The sequence below is a fragment of the Epinephelus moara genome, chromosome 16 (assembly GCF_006386435.1).
Source record: "Epinephelus moara isolate mb chromosome 16, YSFRI_EMoa_1.0, whole genome shotgun sequence".
NCBI classification, from domain to species: Eukaryota; Metazoa; Chordata; class Actinopteri; order Perciformes; family Serranidae; genus Epinephelus; species Epinephelus moara.
This window is the reverse complement of record NC_065521.1, coordinates 15991861-16006109: the sequence shown is the minus strand read 5'-3', so window position 1 is coordinate 16006109 and position 14249 is coordinate 15991861. Positions and strand designations below refer to the sequence as shown.

The window sequence follows — 14249 nt, the reverse complement described above, 5'->3', positions numbered from 1 at the left end:
CATGAATCACAGTTATGGATCATAAGAACCTTAGTGATATTAAAGGACAGTCATGGACATAAAGGACCTATTATCCTTGATACTACAAAGTAACCTTGCTTCTTTTCATTTTCTGTTTCAGCATTTTACCTTTTCCCATGATGTCCCTGCCTGTTAAAATAAAAAATCACATTGGCTTTTTGACGAGATTATTCCTGCTGTTGGAGTTTCAAGTGAGGAAAGAAAGGAGTGGTCTTATTAAGAGTTGGTCAATGCTTGCTTTATGGACAAATATCTGTAATACTCAATGTGATCTGCCATTTTGCTGCTACTGTTTACTTCTGTTGTGCTTTGTGCAATGCCCTGCACTGATGACACATCCTTGATTACAATGGTTCCGTGCAAATCTGGTGTAAATGGGGACTGGTTCACCAGATAGCACCAAGGTTCCAGGAATCATGAACAAAACTGGCTCATGAACAGAGCTAACCTGGTGTAAAATGGGTATTTGAGAATCACTGCTGTAGATGACTGGCTGACATACTGTGTCTTCCTCAACCTAGGCAAAGTTTGAGCTGGTGACATCCGAGGCGTCGTACATTCGTAGTCTGACGATCGCGGTGGACCACTTCATGTTGTCGCAGGAGCTCGCAGAGTGTCTTGGAGCTCAGGATAAGCAGTGGCTCTTCTCCAAGCTGCCTGAAGTCAAAGGAGTCAGTGAGAGGTGAAGTAACACGCTGCCGATACGCCTCTGTTACACCCTCAGGCCTTTATTTTAACATCTCAGTTATCTCCTTCTCTGAGTGTGTTTTCTCCTTACTCGTAGGTTTCTTGAGGACTTGGAGCACAGGCTGGAGGAGGACATTCTGCGGTTTGATGTGTGCGACATCGTCCTGGACCACTGCCCGGCTCTGAGAAGGGTTTATTTACCTTATGTAACCAACCAGGCGTATCAGGAGCAGACATACCAGCGTTTACTGTGAGTTCTTACTGTCATCACATGTATGACATATCAGCTGTTTGACACTTAAATGTAAATGTATTCAGGCACTGTGTCTCTGTAGTGCATAAAACCCAATTGTTTCCTGCTTGATGTCCATAATTTCCTCTCAGGGTGTTGAGGTATTATTTTACACCTGCATGACTTAACTTGCAGATGGTTCACCTAGAGGAGGCTGAAGATTTTTTTTCTTAGGGTGAAAAAGCACGCTGGCATCCACACCCACTTTCACTAAAAGTCATTAAAGAGTTTTCTCTAAATTTACCCGTCTTGTCCTCGCAGGCACGAGAACCCTCGTTTCCCCGGCATCCTGGCTCGTTTGGAGGAGGACCCCATCTGCCAAAGACTTCCTCTGACCTCTTTTCTAATCCTCCCGTTTCAGAGGATCACGCGGCTTAAAATGCTGGTGGAGGTACACGATTAAACATTCACTGCCAAATTCATGTTCACACTTGAAACCTAATTACTGTAAATGGAGTAATATTTGGACCGGCTACGCAATTTGCCGCAGCTGGGTTTTTTTTTTTCCCAATAGTGAATAACAAGAGTATTGTTTACTCTCTTGGCACGTCTTCACAAAAACGCCTTTACTTTTCAGAACATCTTAAAGAGGACGACACCGGGCTCCCGAGATGAGGACACTGCCACAAAAGCTTTCAATGAGCTAAAAAAGGTGGTGATTATCATCTCTAATAGCCAGTTGGATAAGAACCAGTATTATCACTGGTGAGGCACAACAGTAATAACCATGTTGGTGTGTGTCTTTTTAGATCATCAAAGAATGTAACTCCAGTGTGCAGTCGATGAAGAGGATGGAGGAACTTATTCACCTCAATAAGAAAATCAATTTTGAGGGAAAGGTGACTGAAGTCTTGTAAAGTGTCTTTTTTATATGCAAGGTTGTAACATTTTGCACACGTGTTTCTTATTCAGCAGCTTCCTTCTCTTCTTTAGATCTTTCCTCTGATCTCTCAGTCCCGCTGGCTGGTGAAACACGGTGAACTCCTGGAAGTGGACACTCAGATGATGAGTATATCTGGATCAAAGCTCAAGTTTCCCACCAAGCCGGTGTACCTCCACCTGTTCAACGACTGTCTCCTGCTGTCCAGGAGGAAGGAGTGAGTGATATGCAGTCGACACAGAGAGACAAAAAACTAAAATATTGAATTGAAGCATGTCTTGTGAAAGGCAATAGCAAACATTTAGAAAATGTGTTAAATGTAAGTAATAGGATAAGTCTGAACACAATGCTCACATGCCATATAAGTATGCTGAAAGAGTAATGGATGCTGCAATCATTCCTCTTCTTCATACAGGCCCAACACAACAACACTGATAATTAGGAAACAAAATCCACTGTTTCTATTTTGTGAAAAAAATTTAGAATTGCGTTGCTTTGCAACAGCCGCTGTTACTTTAACCCTTGTGAGTTTGTGTGTGGGTGTTATCATGGCCAAATGTGGTCCTGGGGACACCTATTGTAGTGGGAACTACCACATAAGCTGTGGTAGTAGTAAGTATAAGTAGTAGTAAGTATACTGGCAGTTGTTTCTATGTCTGTCTGTGAACAAATTCTGTCAATGTGATAGCATCACCACCGTGTAAGATGCAGTCATGAAACTTTACAGGTGTGAAGTTGAGATCAAAATAAAGGCCATGTTCAAAGATGGGGGTAGTCCATGCAGTGGGATCAGAAGTAGGATGGTAGGAAGTATGAAAGGGTCCGCTGGCCCCCCTTGACTGACATTTGCCTCATGCCACGGATCGCTGTATTGCGGCTGGAATACATCACAAGATAGTCGCTAGGTTTATTCATTTACTCTAATCAATTATATTTCTGTATATTTCCAAAAATAAAATTCTCTGTATTTAATGCATTTTTTCCTTTTTAACTGAAGGGGGATCCAGGTAATCTGTTCCTAGAGAGTAAAAGAATAGAAAAGCTAACTTTAGTAGACATCCACTTGGTTTTGCGAATTCAGACTGATAGCTTTGCTTTGGGTGGACTTTAGAAGGGTCCATGTCATTGGTCCGACAGCCCATTGGTCCGACATCCCATTAGTCTGACGGTCCGCGGTGCTGAACGGCTCCCGGCGGCCGTATTTCTACCTTGATGGTGGGCTCTGGGTCAGCTGGGAAAGGCTTGAGGCAAAGCAGGCTCACAGCTTATGTTTTGTCACTTTCTTTTTCATTTTAACCCACACCATGATCTTTTCCTAACCCTAACCAAGTGGTTTTTGTGCCTAAACCTAACCAGACCTTAACCACAGGGCATCATGATGATTTCGGAACGGACTTCGGAACAATGGGTTTAATATGGTCGGAACAATGGAATGTCGGACCATTGGGCAGTTCCCCTTTAGAATGTATTTTTGCAAGGAACAAGATTTTCTTTTACCCTATTCTTTAAGATATCTTCACAGCCAGTACCCTTTCAATGTACATTTAACATGAGTAGTAAAAAATAGGTTGACATTTTGGGAAATATTTGCTTTCTTGCCAAGGGTTACATGGGAACATTGATACCACTTTTATTCTGTGCCCTTAATATGATGCTAAAGTTAGGGAGTTAGCTTAGCTTAGCATAAAGATCTCTAAAGCTCAAAGCTTAATGTGTGATAAAATAAGTATAAGTATAATACGTATGAAAACAAGAACTTGTAGTTTCACAGTGGGTTTGTGTATTGGTCTTATTCTTGGCTGAGTGGAGTGATTTCCTGGAGTCTTGTCGTCACAGCAACTTTGCCAGGCAACAGGCACAGACTCCAACTTGTTAATTGCATGCTGGTTCAAGTTTCATATTTGGCGCACAGACATGAGAATGGTGTTGGGCTTCTTGCTTACTTACAGTTAGAAAGACCATGTATTTCCCAAAATCAAAATGTCACGTTGTTCCTTGAAGATTGAATTTATCTCCTACGAAGTGTGGGATTTAAACATTTCTAACTTAGTGGCTACAACTCCTAGTGGTAGTGTCAAAGAAGAGTCTGTACAAACAACAATGCACGCCACTACCACTACCTCATAATGCACCAATTTTCACCAGGATTATATCTCTTTACTACAAACATAAACCACTAGAATAATTTGAAAGCTGCCAAACCACATAAAAATTCCACACATAGTGGCTTTAAAGATTCACTCACTGGTTATGAAAAAAAAAATAGACAAGCACTGTTGTCTCGTGATCTTGGTCTTGATATTAAAACATCTTTTTTTGCAGTACTTGGAAGTTCATGGTGTTTGTACACGCCAAGATCGGAGAGCTAAAAGTGAAGGACCTCAGTCAGAAGCTGCAGGGCATCTCAGGCTTCATCTTCCACCTGCAGCTGTGTGAAGGCCAGCAGCTCAAACACCAGATCCTGCTCAAGTCACACACTGAGTGAGTAACAACACCTTGTCAACAATATTTAAGCTTCAGTCCAAACTGGACGCTTAGCAGATGGTGCTCTAACTGCCCTGTTTTGTGTCTACCAAGGAGCGGGAAGCAGAGATGGATCACAGCAATGTTTCCATCTGATCCCCTGGAAGACATCGAGCAGGCCAGTGAGAATGATGGTCAGTGGAGAGCTTTAGGCGCACTATGAATCAGTGTAAAGCTTTTAATTCTCTCATTCATCTTTCTCTTGTCCTTTCCCTCTCAGATATATCCCAGGTTCAGTGCATCAAAAGCTATCAGGCCCAAGAGCATGATGAGTTAACGCTGGAGAAGGCCGACATTCTTCATGCTAAGACCATTACAAGTGATGGTAAGAATTTGGGTAGTGTCCTCTTTTAAGATAAACTGCATTCCAACATCAATCTGCACTTAAATAAAAGTAACTTGTGTCCATAAAAAGTTAGGTTTGTGTTTCCCACTGGCTGACGGAGCTTTTAAGTCACTCCAGTCAAAAATGTGTTTATCTTCTGTTTACGTACCTAAAATGTCAGACCTTGACTTTACTGACTGTATCTGTTTGACACTAGAGAGGTGTTTTCACATTCCTCTACTGAAGGGGGCGATGTCTGTGCACTTTCCTACAATCAGAGATTCAAACATAGCCCAGGCAAGCTAGATTAGATACATCACTAATATGAAAGCCAGCACTGTCTAATACAGGAAACACATATCAACAGGGGACCAGACTTCAACGCAGCAAAGAAACCTCCAGCACAGAGCAGACTTATTACGTGTAATATAAACATTTCAGCCAAACAGAATATATCATTCTGCAAATGTTGATTAGACCTCTGGTAAAATAATAATATGAAAACAATATGACAATAGGGGTAATTATTGTATGTTTCACAATCACTAACACTGTGACAGCCACTGACAGTTAGCCCACAAGCTCACAAACAACATAAACATATAAAAACTGAGTTTGTTTGTAACCGGATCGAGACCACCTCTTCAAGAAGGCCTCGGTCCGGTTGTTTTGGCACTCACCCGAGTGCAATTGCTGTGTTCACACCTGCCCAAAGGAACTTGAGTTTGATGAAACCAAACCAAACAGGGCAGGTGTGAAAGCACCCGCAGTCTGGGTTTGATTGAGGCTAAAACATGTATAGCTGAATCTCTCTGATGTTTCCTCTGACGCTAACAGTGTTGATCTGCACTGCTCTTTCATTGGTCAGTGGCGGTGGGCGGGACGAGAGTAGAGTAGTTGTTTTCTAACTGTTTGTGTGGGAAAATCATGTCAAACAAAATACTGATCGTAGCAGAGTATTTTACATACTTAAAAACGTATCTACTTTTAACAGCATGTAGAGGTGTGCAATTGCATGAAGCTCAAGTCATAAATTTATGACACAAATGACTTGAAACTCGACTAGATAAAATAATAAAGACATGCAACTCGACTTGACTTAAGCACAGATGACTCGTGACTTTAATTTGACTTGAGACTTTCAAATTAAAAATACTTGATACCTTCCCCCAAGACCAAAGATTAAAACGTATGTTATTTAAAACGTCAGGATCAGTTCATTTCCCTTCATTTCCTGAATCAGCTAACTTTAACGCTGTTAATTCCCAGCAAACTGACACTTAATTCTCCAGATCCAGGTTGTTTGAACCAATCTAACAGCATCCAGAACCATGAAGAACTAATGTTACATTACTGAGCACCACTTGTAAAAAATGATACCAAAGATAATTTTGTTTGCGTCGACAAATAATGAATTGCAGTAGGCCATGTAAAATGTGGAGGTCAAAAATTACACATGGAGACACAACAACTTTCAAAGAACTTGTTTCAACAGATAAATATGCCTTTTATAAAGCACTCGTGACATTATGACTTGTTCAGGACCTGAAACTCAAAGTTTAGGACTTGGATCTTGACACATGCCGTGTCTTTAACCACCTGGAAAATGCAAGACCAGGCACTGCCTTCTCTGTGCCAGCTTCCAAGATCATGGTGGCAGGGTGTGTCTGAGTTTGCTAAGCAACCTCAACAAGCACCATATCATAGCCTGTTTACCTGAAATCCTGAGTGCAGAGCTGATCTTCTTCCAGGCGCTGTTTGTGTGTCGGCCTAAAATATTATCCGTGGGACAGATGTAAAGCTCTGGCAGCCCTGCACTAGAATGATCAACTTCTTCTCCATATTACCACAGACTGACATTTACGGAAAAAGGGAGAGACATCTGTCCCATGTGACTGGTTGGTCCTTGTCGCATGACATGTGGTGCGTGCTGCTGCATTTCAAAAGTTGAACTCAGTTTATCTCAGTTGCGCCCAGAAAAATAGGCACTCAGGAACACATGTGTGCCATGGCAGCTTGCTCTGGCATTTGAGCACACCTGCCACATGTCTACATTGAAAACAATGAATTTGAAGGTGCAAAAAACACAGCATATGTACAACCCCTAAGTCTTGGGACTTGAGACTCGTCACTTCCAAAACAATGACTTGGTCCCACCTCTCTCTGTGAGTGTGTGTGTAATGGTTTGATGTCTAAGGGTTGTTGTCTTTTACCAGGCTGGGTGGAAGGCATCCGACTGTCAGACGGGGAACGGGGCTGGTTCCCCAAAACCTACGTGGAGGAAATCACAAGTCGCAGCGCTCGCCTCCGCAATCTCCGAGAAAATATCCGCATCAAATGTGTCACGCAGAAATTAGAGGGGGAAGACTAACTATCTTTACTGCAACTAGTCATGTGTGTCTGAGTTGCTAGGTTGCATCTTTAAGCCTCTGGGTCATTGTTTTCATTTTAGATATGTGTGGGATCTACATGTAGTACGCAGGTGCTAAAACAACAACGTTTTTCACTGTGTATCAGCATTTTCCTTTAGCATGCTAGTTGCGAAAAGCTTTTAGTTAAAAAGGTTTTTATACAATAAGAGTCTGTTGACATTTGTAACAGTTTTGCCACACTGAAGTTTCTAAAGGAGCAATCACTTTATGCATGCCTTCTGTGAATGCATCTTATTACCATTTTTAAGTCTGAGAAACACATGCACATTTATCAGCACAGGCAGTAAATGTTCTCATATCCAAAGGTAAATGTTTACACTCCTTGGCTCATGTTAGAGAAGCCTGTCACTGCATTTTTCCTCTGCTGTATTCAGTCAGCTGAGCTCTGTGAGGGGCAGGAGATTCACTCGTGTAATGTCACAACATCAAAATGTCGCTCGAGGCAGCTTCTTCATCTGAGCTGCATCAGGACACGTCAGAGGCCTTTAATCTTTCGTCTTTGTTCTCACTGAGTGCTGCTTTCATTTCAAAAGGCAGATAAGAAGCTGTCCTGCTGTGTAGTCAATGTATTCGACAACAGTGTACACTGGTTATGAGAAGAAATGCCTGGTGTGGTTTTGTGTTTTATAGTCCATCCAATATTTGATACACTGCAGTGCATCATTTCCATCCATGTGTTAAAAGATGTGGATTGTTAACACATCCTTGCCTCCTTGTTAAAGAGGACAACACCCTCACTGTATGCACTGTATATAGTCTGTACTGTAGTAACAATTTGGACTGCATGAACTCTGATAGTTGTCCAAACAAGGCAACTGCAGAATGACGGTTTAATTTTTTTTTTTCTTTAAAGATGGTTTCACTATTCTACTGTAACATAAATGAAGGACAAGGTCATACTACACAAATACTTTTTTTCTGTTTGTTACCTAATCTGTTTAAAAGATTAGGCTGTCTATATTCTATATTTTTATTAGAAAGCCCACAAATAGCCCCACTGTTCAGAAATATTAAAGGGGACCTATTACACTTAGTTTACAGTTCACGCTTTCTACTAGAACATCTTAACATGCTTTGATAATCAAAAGACACTTTTTTTCTTCGCACTTCTATTGCTGTATTCACCCTCAGTCTGAGATGCTCAGTTTAACGACTATCTCTTTAAGCAACTCTCCTGAAAAAACTGAGTCTGCTCTGATTGGTGAGCATTTCAGGGTCTTGCATATGCCTGCAAAAAATCTTTCTTAAAGGGTTCAGGGTTCCTAAACCTTTGAACCCTGAGCTAAATGTTGGGGTTTCTTTCAAAAACATGGGGGGAAAAAGCAATGAGCAACTTGGTAAGAAATGTCCCACAAAATGCAAAAAAAACATTAATAGATTCAGAAAATTATTTTTAAAAATGAGGTAAAAGAACAAGGCTAGGGAAAACTATATTTATAATTATTGTCACAGTTTTAAATTATGTTACTGTTTGTTTTTTTAAAAATACATTTTAAGCAGTTTTTTTGGGTCATTTCCTTGTTTGTTTGTTTTTAACCTTCTTTCTTTCTTTTTTGTAATTTTTTTTCCTTTTTATTAATTTCTTGCAGATTTTTTGGGTCATTTCTTCCTTCGTTGCTCAGAGCCTTCGTCCAATATTTTTGAAAGAACTTAAGCCACTTTGGTCAGATTTTAAAGGGTTAAGAGACTCCAAACCAAAATATTCTGTTCTAGCAGGAATATCATCCGAAATTAACAACATTGGCAACCAAGATGACATGTTTCTCTGACGTTAGCATGTAGCTACATGTAGCAGGGTATCAGTAACGTCCCTGGATCAGATGACCATATAAAGAAATTTGTCATAAGCTGACGTCAGCTTGTCTTGACAGTAGAATTTTAAAAAATCATTCTAATATTAGTATTCAAAACAAGCCTGAGGTTTTTGCTCACAAAGGCTAGTTTTATGAACATTTACCTCGTTATTTGAAAATTTGGCCACATTTAATATGAGCATTGACATTCTGAAGTTATATATCTGACAACCAATAAGGAAAAAACATAATAGGTTTAACAACAGCACACACACACTGTAGTTTATTCTAAGCTGATCCCTCTTACACCACTCGGTAAAGGTAAATACTGACTAGAACACCAAATGTGTATTCATCCACAGCTAAAAATAGTCCCCAACAAATGCACTATTTATTTCTGTTTGACTAACATTTGCTTATAACTACAATGCCCAGCTGTTTGATGGGATGCTTTAGCCCTTTTTGATATTAAAACTTATATTGAAACTAAAATTTCTGTCTCCAGTAGGAACAAGTTGGGCTTTTGTGTGCCACGGACAGGATAGAGAGGTTGGAGGATGTTGGATTTGTTTATTTCACAACATTTGTTGTCAGTAAGAGAAATATAAAAGAACTGTGCTTTATAAACCAGGAAATAGTCACCTACCAAATTCACCTCGGGTTGCATTAACATGGACTGTCAGTGTGGTTTAAGTGCAAGTTTGCTTCACATGTACTAATTTTGAAACTTTATACCCAGTTTACTAGAAGCTAGATCTGGATCAAGTAATACGCAAAGCACTGAATTACATTTAGGCCTACATTGTCCACATCGTTCCCCTCATCAAATGACCAAAAGCACAGTGTAACTGAGCTGAGACCTGTTGTTAAAGAACCACTATAATCAACATTCAAATGTAAACTCTTCCAGTGGCACATGAAATGTTTATAACCCCTTTATTTTCTATACCTGCGTTGTTAGTTGTAATTTAAGTGGTTGCTGTTGCAGCATGTGTATTTATACTCCTCTAGCTGGTCCTTCTCTAAGGAGATTCTGATGTAAATGTACTTTACTGTAGATGGCTTCATGTATAAAGAGTAGAGAAATGGTTCATGTACTATTATGACTGTAATTTATATGAACAAAGATTCGACAAATATTATTACCTTCCTGAACTTTAAACTTTTCAGTCTGATTAATTTCTAATACCCTAATAAATATAAATACTGTAATACACTGGATCTCTGCACACTACTGTAAATGTTTAACCATTGAAATAAATACAGATACTTCCAGTTTATGTTGTGTTGAATGACTGACTCTTTGGAGGTTTCAAATAGTTTATTGTGGAAAAGTCAAACATTGTGTATTTCACGGTAAAGGCATCAAAGCTAAATATGTACAGTTTCTTCAGTAACCTTAGCAGCTCTACAGTCTCTACATCTAACATTTCCTCAGCTGTGGCCTGGCCTCAAACTGGGTCACGACCTTGTTTCTGTTTTTCCTCACATGAAAGGGAGCTATGAGCGTCTTTTCAGTCCCTCAGAGTGAAAAAAATCACCCAATTATATCAAAACAGGGTGAGAACATTTTACTGCTGTATCTCCATTCTGTGGCACAATTGGACATTAAAGTAATATGTACATGCTATCTACACATTTTCTCAGATTTATAATTACAGTCAAGCTTTTCCACATTCAGACGAGTCAGCTGCGCCCGTTGATGCGACACTGGTCGGCTGTTATCATCGGTTCCTGGGACTCCTTCCTGCTCCTCTGCAGCTTTGGCATAATTGGAGGTGCAGCGCGGCTCACAGTGACGTGGCTGTTTCTGTCTGGCTGCAGGTCACAAAGAAAATGTTATTGTTACAGGATTGCTTCACATTTCACATCACTTTGGCACACATGAATATTTCACGCAAACACAAACATATTTTCCCACTATCAACAAAACTATGGCTGCCTTTATAAAGGAATTGTTTTCAACATGTTGAAAATCAAGCTGCTCTCATGTACTGTTCGTACATATACCTACGAAATACTTCGCCAGCATACAGTGTATAACCCATGTAACAGGGCAGGCTACAATCACATAACCAATGCGCTGACAGGATTGAAGCAGGAAGTAGAATAAAGAGGGAAAGTCCACGTAAGCAGGCAGGTTGGGGTGATAGATGGGTCAAACAAACACAGGACTTTCCCTCATGAGACTGATGTTTGGAACCATGTGAAACCAAAAGAAATTTGAGTTATTTTAAAGAAGATTGTCAACATTTTCTTTTTCTAAACCTAACCTACGTTACTTTACTTGCCTAAACCTAGCCTACATAACTTTAAGTATCTAACTTTTGTTAGGTGCGTAACATCATTTGTGAGGCACTAATTCTTTAGATATCATATAAACCATTGTATAAGGATACAGTGAAATAATCTTCACTGTCAACTGCATTTCCATGGAGCAACCATGAAAATAAATTGACAAAAAATAAACCAAAATGCTTTTGATCTCAAACAAGTTTGTACGAGTTGATTTTCATACCAAACTAAACTGAAGCAGTGGCTGCCCAGGAGCTCTAAGAGTGACATGCAGAACTGTAAAACACTGCAGCATTAGAAAATAAATCTTAAACCTGCATCAACCTCCTGAGACCTGAACTTTTGTTTGGTATGCATTTTTAATTTCTACTAGCTATTTGGGATTAGTAGGACCTGATCAGTATGAAAAATTAAAGTAAACACAACTAAACAAGGTGACAGAAAAGTCCCAATGTCCTCAAACAAGACGATAATAAAGTCCCAATGTGCTTCAACGAGCTGATGATAAGTTCTCCACGTCCTTAAGGGAGTACTTTGTAATTAACAGTGTCTTAGCTTGTTACTTTTGCTAAAATTGGTAAAGTTTGTATGGTATATCAAACTACAAATGTTATTAATCATAAATAAACAAGTTTTAACCATTAAATGTGATCAGGTTTTGGACATTGTCCACTTTTGTTTCAGAATTGGCTGCAGACTGACTTAGCAGAGATGGCTGCCATCTTGTTTTTACAGGGATTAGTGTATTGTGGTTTTACTACCACTAGATGGCACAGAAAACTGTCCATGAACAAGGACAACAGGCCTAAGTTAAGCAGACTGAAGTATAAGGTCCAGTAAACACAAAATGTAATGTCCTCATATGAGGACGCAGGGTCTCAGGAGGTTTAAGTGGTTTATTTTTTATTTTTTTGGCCACTTGGGGGCAATAGAAAGGAACCATCTGTACTAAATGGTACTAAATGGTAAATGAACTGCATTCATACAGTTTTTTCTACCTAACAAAACAAAGTGCTTTACAATTTGCTTCTCATTCACAATTTAGTCCACTCTAGAGCTCATTAATTGATTGATTTATACGTGGTCAACTATTAAATGAATCGATTAATCAGTTTGAGTAATTCTTTTAAGACAAGAAAGTGAGAATTCTTTGATTCCAGCTTCTTAAATGTGGACATTTTTTTGGTTTCTCTACTTCTCTATGACAGTAACCTGAGTATCTTTGGGTCGTGGGCAAAACAAGACATTTGAGGATGCCATGGTAAACAATGATGTGTCATTTTTCACCATTTTATAGACCGAGCAACTAATCAATCAATCAAGAAAATAATCAACAACGAAGATAATAGTTGCAGCCCTAAGACTTTAATACACACAATCACACTCCCTGCCCATCAGGAGCAGCTTGGGTTTCAGTGTGTTGCATCAACTGTAATCAATGTATGACCTCTCTACCTTCTGAACCCTACTATCACCTTTGAGTGATGAATGTAAGTTTAATATTCACTGCACTATGTTCGCCAGTGACAAAGCCCCAAAGAATCACCAACTCATGGCCCATATATTATTCTTAACCATTTTGCATTCCTTTAATGATGTCAGACAGCGCAGTCTAACCTGTTGTAACTGAAACATCCAGTTCCGATAATCCTCCAGACAGGAACAAGAGACCTGCAGGGGCTCCACCAGCTCACCTGAAACACAACAGTAATCATATGAAATAACTGTATTTCTCATAGCACTTACTTTTGCTATAACCCAATGCTACATTTAACTTAATGAAGTATTGGTGTCACATGTTTGCACAATGTACCTATCAGTTCAAACTCCAGCCGTCCTGGCAGGGCTGACCTCTCCACTGCTCTGATGCTGTGTCGGGGCAACCTGCCCTGTTAGACATGACATAGGAGAAGAAGAAATGCTTTAACCTGTGCAGGAATTTTCACTTCCATGAAATGATATAATGACTGTACAAGAAGATGCTCTATTTGACTGAAATGCATTGAGTGATGTTGTACCCAGGCGGCAGGTGTGAGTTACAAAATGTTCCACCCATGCTATCTGTCATGTGTCACAAGAACAAGTGCTGTGTAAAGATTACCGGGACACGTAGTTATTCCACAGTGGTTGAGGGGGTATTATTATGGATTTTTCCCATAGAGTCATTTTACACTACCTCATATGTTATATTCAGACGCTTGTTGTCAACTGACAACAGCAGGACGTCTTGAGGGAAGAGAACCATCAGTCTTTCTTGGAGTCCCTGAAAGAACAAAGCCAACAATGCTGTTACATTAGCTGTCCAATACAGATAATACCGCTGGCAAAATACTGTGACACTTGAAATCATATTCTCTTTTTTAAAGTACGGGCACTGGATAATTACCATAATCACATGTGCCACAGGTAGCAGTTTAAAGGACAACTACAGGTTATCACGACTTGTGTCTTACTTCTGTTATTTTGTCCATTGTTGCTATTAGTCAAAATACCACTGTGCTCTCCATGTTTTTTTCTACCGAACAACGCCCGCTGTATCACCACTCAGGGGGAAGTGTGCATCTTTTGCTAGCTCACCACTGAGATTATCTTGAGTAACCAGGTCATGACTTCTCAGTAAGAGACATGACTGTTCAAGGGAAATTTCCGTTTATTTCAACCCGTCTCCTATCGTCCTGAATTTGGTTCAAGTGACTAGTGACATACAGATAATAGTCAGCATGTTAGCCGTTAGCCTAGATACAGCTGGGGTGCATAGTAGCATCAGACCTGTTAAAACGTAAGTAAACGGGCATCCCTTCAAGTGCAAAGTTAGTCCACTAAACAAGCTTTTTTTTTTCACAAAGACCGCCTCATATCGTTAGGATAAATGTCAGAGAACATACAGAAAACGACATGTAAACGTGTTGTCTTACCTTACCGGTGTGCTGCCATGTTTGTTTATCCCTCTAGCTCTGCTTTCCAAAGCGCAGCCGAAATATATCTTGCCAGCTCTAGATAA

At 39.9% G+C, this 14249-nt stretch overlaps 2 protein-coding genes across 2 annotated transcripts in view; one reads left to right on the top strand and one right to left on the bottom strand.

Annotated features, from left to right (window-relative positions):
* Positions 1-10217, top strand: part of arhgef19 (Rho guanine nucleotide exchange factor (GEF) 19) — a 37464-nt gene extending 27247 nt beyond the window's left edge. Inside the window, exons 8-17 of the mRNA XM_050065815.1 lie at positions 543-703; positions 806-958; positions 1262-1391; positions 1578-1652; positions 1750-1839; positions 1934-2097; positions 4203-4361; positions 4458-4537; positions 4624-4728; positions 6945-10217. Coding sequence (XP_049921772.1) covers positions 543-703; positions 806-958; positions 1262-1391; positions 1578-1652; positions 1750-1839; positions 1934-2097; positions 4203-4361; positions 4458-4537; positions 4624-4728; positions 6945-7099 — 1272 coding nt within the window. The 3' untranslated portion in view covers positions 7100-10217. The remainder of the gene's footprint in view (positions 1-542; positions 704-805; positions 959-1261; positions 1392-1577; positions 1653-1749; positions 1840-1933; positions 2098-4202; positions 4362-4457; positions 4538-4623; positions 4729-6944) is intronic.
* Positions 10218-10255: 38 nt separating this feature from the next.
* LOC126403233 (uncharacterized) overlaps positions 10256-14249 on the bottom strand; it is a 12312-nt gene continuing 8318 nt past the window's right edge. Inside the window, exons 8-11 of the mRNA XM_050065787.1 lie at positions 13425-13511; positions 13062-13137; positions 12866-12942; positions 10256-10771 (exon numbers count right to left, since the gene is read on the bottom strand). Of these exons, the coding sequence (XP_049921744.1) occupies positions 10640-10771; positions 12866-12942; positions 13062-13137; positions 13425-13511 (372 nt within the window). The 3' untranslated portion in view covers positions 10256-10639. The remainder of the gene's footprint in view (positions 10772-12865; positions 12943-13061; positions 13138-13424; positions 13512-14249) is intronic.